Source organism: Trypanosoma rangeli, assembly GCF_003719475.1.
Source record: "Trypanosoma rangeli strain AM80 chromosome Unknown Tra_15.4_contig_00491, whole genome shotgun sequence".
Lineage (NCBI taxonomy): Eukaryota > Euglenozoa > Kinetoplastea > Trypanosomatida > Trypanosomatidae > Trypanosoma > Trypanosoma rangeli.
Window position 1 is genome coordinate 1 of NW_021706231.1, and position 1,877 is coordinate 1,877.

General features: G+C 54.5%; 1 protein-coding gene across 1 annotated transcript in view, besides 2 other annotated features; it reads left to right on the top strand.

Moving 5' to 3' along the window:
• Nucleotides 1–2: 2 nt before the first annotated feature.
• Nucleotides 3–29: a microsatellite.
• Nucleotides 30–115: 86 nt separating this feature from the next.
• Nucleotides 116–140: a microsatellite.
• A 75-nt stretch (nucleotides 141–215) lies between these two features.
• TraAM80_08969 (ribosome biogenesis protein ENP2) overlaps nucleotides 216–1,877 on the top strand; it is a gene marked incomplete at both ends in the record, with an annotated part of 1,707 nt that continues 45 nt past the window's right edge. Inside the window, one exon of the mRNA XM_029385681.1 lies at nucleotides 216–1,877. This exon is cut by the window's right edge and continues 45 nt beyond it. Within this exon, the coding sequence (XP_029234491.1) occupies nucleotides 216–1,877 (1,662 nt within the window).

Genomic DNA, 1,877 nt, shown 5'->3' on the forward strand with positions numbered 1-1,877 from the left:
CCTTTTTTTGTTTTTTTTCCGTTTTTTTTCTCTTGCGTTACTGTCGGATGTGGTGGTTGCAGCATTTTCTTGCAGCGGAGGTCGTGTGGAGTGGGGCAACGTGCGGGGAAAACAGTTTTTTTTTCTTTTTGTTTTGTTTTAAGGTGGAAGTAGCGATAAGGAGGAGGAAACACACAAACGCGTAGCTGTAAGCGTAACAAGACAGAGTGTAGACGATGCAGGTGTCGCTGCATAACAAGGTGAAGACGTATAACCTCACCGCGGGTAAGTCATTGCCGGAGTGGATTAGTGAGCGGAAGAAAAATAAGCGTCTTGCAGGGGGGGAACACCGCGTTGAACTTATCCACGATCTTGAGTTTCCGCACTTTGCGCGCACCATCTTTCGCACTGCGAACGGAACGCACTTGTTCGCCGCCGGGGACTACCCACCGCGGCTAAAGTGCTTTGATGTGAACCAGCTCAGCATGAAGTATAGCTTTAACGCTGACATGCCTATTCTTGGCGGTGTTTCACTCTCACCTGACTTCCGCAAGTTTGCGCTGCGAGGCGAGGGACGACAAATTACTGTGCATCACTCAGCGTCCATTATTGACCGCGTCAGAGTCCCGCACACCATGCGCTCGCTTGCCTACCATCCGTACTCTGCCGAGCTTCTGTCAAGTGGCACCTCGCACGAGATCTTTCGCCTGAGCCTTGAGACAGGTGCCTTTGTAGAGAGTTACAAGACCCAGTCTGCCGATGGTGTCAATCATGTGGAGGTGTTTAAGAATCATGGGCTTATTATGTGTGCTGGCGCAGACGGTGTTGTGGAGGCCTGGGACAGTCGTGCAGGTTCATGTGCGGCACGCCTGACGGTTGCTGGCCCCGGTGCCTTCTCCGGCATTGATGAGTGCTGTGAGCTGCGTCACATAGCGACCGACGACGAGAGTGGACTGCTGTTTAGCTGCGGCACGGAGTGTGGGCATGTCCTCTTGTACGACCTGCGGCTTCACAAGCCGCTCATTGTCAAGGACCACATGAACTCCTTGCCCATTGTAAAGACGTACTTCTTCCAGGGCCAAAGCACTTCGACTGGCGAGGCCTCACATGTTCTCTCTGCGGACTCACGCTCGCTGAAGGTGTGGAACAAAAAAGATGGCAGTAATTTTACAAGCATCGAGGCGCCTGCCGATATTACGGACTTCTGTGTTCTGCGTAGTCAACATAACATTGCAGAACCGTATGACTGTAATGACAGCGGCGTGGTTTGCATCTGTTGCGATGCACCACGTGTGCAGGTGCATTTTATCCCGCAACTTGGCGTCGCACCTCAATGGGCCTCATTCCTTGAGGTTCTCACCGAAGAGCTGGAGGAGAAAGAGATGACCACTGTGTATGACGACTACACCTTTGTCTCAAAAAGCGAAATGGACGCACTTGGGATGACGGCTGAGGACCTCGCAGGCGGGAAGGTGCGGCCTGTTATGCATGGTGCCTTCATTGAGAATCGCCTGTACCGCGAGTTGAAGGCCGTCGTTGACCCCGGCGAATTTAACCGCTACGTGCAGGAGAACGCGCGACGCAGAAAGGAGCAGCGGTGGGAGAATCGCATCAGCAAGTTCAAACGCGTTGCTGCTGATGACGACAACAACGACGACGGGGAGGCGCTGGCAGTGCACGAATCTGACGCGACTAGCGTGGGCGCGAAGGGGAAGGCGCTGGCAGCTGCAAAGGCGGACCCACGGTTTCAGAAGGCTTTTGTGGGCAACAGTGCGTCCTCCTTTGCCCTCGACCCGTCCAACCCGGAGTACGCGAAGCTGCTGCAGGTCATTAACGAGCGCCGCGCACAGGCGAGCCGTCGCCGCCAGCGGTATGAGTCGGAGCTCTTCACCATCGTT